General features: G+C 35.9%; 1 protein-coding gene across 1 annotated transcript in view; it reads right to left on the reverse strand.

Moving 5' to 3' along the window:
* Positions 1 to 2,884, reverse strand: part of LOC106873492 (inositol 1,4,5-trisphosphate receptor type 3) — a 228,934-nt gene that overhangs the window by 141,651 nt on the left and 84,399 nt on the right. Inside the window, 1 exon segment of the mRNA XM_052974976.1 lies at positions 586 to 659. Within this exon segment, the coding sequence (XP_052830936.1) occupies positions 586 to 659 (74 nt within the window).

A 2,884-nucleotide genomic window follows, 5' to 3' on the forward strand; every position in this document is an offset into this window, starting at 1 on the left:
ATATATATATATATATATGTATGTATGTATGTATGTATGTAAATGTGTGTTTGTGTGTGTTTGTCCCTCCACCATCGCTTGACAATCGATACTGGTATGTCTATGTCCCCGTAACTTAGCGGTTCGGCAAAAGAGACCGATAGAATAAGTACTGGGCTTACAAAGAATAAGTTTTGGGATCGATTTGTTCGACTAAAGGCGGTGCTCCAGCATGGCCGCAGTCAAATGACTGAAACAAGTAAAAGAATAAAAGAATAACAGACCTTGACAAAACCTTTACTCCGTCAGATACTGACACGAAACTCATGAATAATGAAAAAGACAATGCAACAACGTATAAAGCCAAATGTATGACAATCATTTCAGGAAGATAATCATTAAACGATTAAGCGATTAACAAGAATAAGATCTGAGCTAGAAAATATCTTATCTTTTGTTCGTCTATGCTTAAGTCGGGACAAGATTAAGCTTGGGTGATTTCACCGTTACAAATTCACGTTTACGATATTGAAGTACACTGTTAGAACACTTTCTTTAAATATCAGTTAAAATTAACTGGTTATAGAGGTTAGTTGATACACTCACCACTGGGATTTTGGATGTTCGAAGGGTTGGTTCTGTCCTGTTTGTTATAGATGTAAACTACATTATTTGTACTACTGCAAAGACAAAAAGAAGAGAAAAAGAAAACAGCATTAATAATAATGATAATAATAATGATAATAATAATAATAATAATAATAATAATAATAATAATAATAATAATAATAATAGTGTCCTGATGCAGTACCAGGCAGTGGGTCGTCATGGCTTCTGATCTTAACTGATTGGAAGTGTTATCATGTACATTGTTTTGTCCTGGCATAAAAGATGAGCTACAGTAAATATTCTGCTCAGTACCACAGATTTGCTTGTCAGTTGTTTGACCTTAACCAGTTGAGCATGTCTCTTAGTGGTTGACGATATGTGCATCTCTGATCACGAGCAGAAGTAGTGGGGGAAGTATCATAGCCATGTTGGGAGGAATTCTTTGGGGGTTGGATAATTCACCTTTGGAAACATGGGTATTTCTTTCAACATCCTTAAGCAGTCGTTATTCGAGCATCAAACTAATACACCTGCTTGTTGTTTATACACCTGTCTTCGTCTTTTGTTTTTCTGTAAATTTCAACTATATATATATATATATATATACACCAAAATTAGGGAATGGAGTAGATAAAGTCCAGGCTACATATGTTTCATAGCTAGTGGAACCTCGGAAGTAGTAAGTTATCGAAACGAGGAGTAGACTACTCTTCAGGCCAAGCTTAAAGCTTATGGCTGATCACTGTGCAGTGACTAAGGAAAATAGTCTAATAAAAGGGCATATAAGCCCTCGACTATGTATATATATAGTGGCTGTCTGCTCATTGCAGAGAATTGCTTTTTCCTAGCGAGAGATATGCATACTTTTGTACATTAAAACAAAATAACCTTTTAAAGAAAGAATGAGAAACTCTTGTAACGCTATTGATATTAAGCTTGAAATTTTCTGTTCATTTCAGTGTGCTTAACATAGTCGGATTCAAATTCAGACCAGCGTAAATGCATTCATACATACATAACATAGCTACATTTACATACATAACATATTTACGCAATGCTATGAGAAACTAAGCATGTATATCTAAGTGTTATATTACCTCAGTGAACTACAAAATACATGTAGTTCAGTTTTTTACGCTTGCATAGCGACAGACGGACACACATATAAATAACCACACACACACACTCACACACGTGTATGTGTGCACACGGAACGTGCTGTGTGTGCATGCTTTTCGACAATTTTATAATTCAAGCATGTTTTTTTTTTCCTAACATTTTAAGATTTTTCGAATAGAGATGTGCTTCTTCCCAACAAACAAATGGCTTATAGGCACCGGCGTGACTGTGTGATAAGAAGTTTGCTTTCCAGCCACATGGTTCCGTGTTCAGTCCCACTGCGTGGCAAATTGGGCAAGTGTCTTCTACTATAGCCACGGGCCGACCAAAGCTTTTTGAGTGGATTTGATAGACGGAAACTGAAAGAAGCCTGTTGTATATATATACGTACATATCTGTATATATGTATACACACACACACACACACAAACACACACACACACACACACATATATATATATATATATATGTGGATGTGTGTGTGAGAGAGAGAGTTTGTGTGTGTGTGTTCGAGATTGTGTGTATAAATAAATATATATATACACACACATATATACACACATAGGCACATACATATACACGTGTGTGTGTGGCTGCAGTCTAATGACTGAAAGGAATAGAAGAAGAAGAAGAAGAAGAAGAAGAAGAAGAAGAAGAAGAAGAAGAAGAAGAAGAAGAAGAATGAAAGCAAAATGAAGATAAGCCGATAACTGGAACACTGAGTGCTAATCCTGTGGGTGGACTTAGCTATTTTTCCCGTAAATCGTCAGCAGTTTTATAGAATTTGATAACAAATGTCACGATATGCGTGACGAGGTCAGTGACGAGGTCAGTGACGAGGTCAGTGACGAGGTCAACCAAGGAGGGGTGACACAGTCTATACCATGTCCTAACAGCTGTGACCACTCACGACAACAACTGTTGCGAAATATGTTCAGTGAAGTCCATCCACAAACACACGCACATACACAAATATTCACATATAAACATACACAAAAAAATACATACATACATATATGTATATAGCCATTCATATGCATATACATACACTGACACACATACACATACATATGTGCATACATGCATATATATGCACATATATATATATATAGATAAACTTATGTATATATATATATATTCATACACACACACACACACACACACACATATATATATA

The sequence above is a fragment of the Octopus bimaculoides genome, chromosome 20 (genome assembly GCF_001194135.2).
Source record: "Octopus bimaculoides isolate UCB-OBI-ISO-001 chromosome 20, ASM119413v2, whole genome shotgun sequence".
Taxonomy (NCBI): domain Eukaryota; kingdom Metazoa; phylum Mollusca; class Cephalopoda; order Octopoda; family Octopodidae; genus Octopus; species Octopus bimaculoides.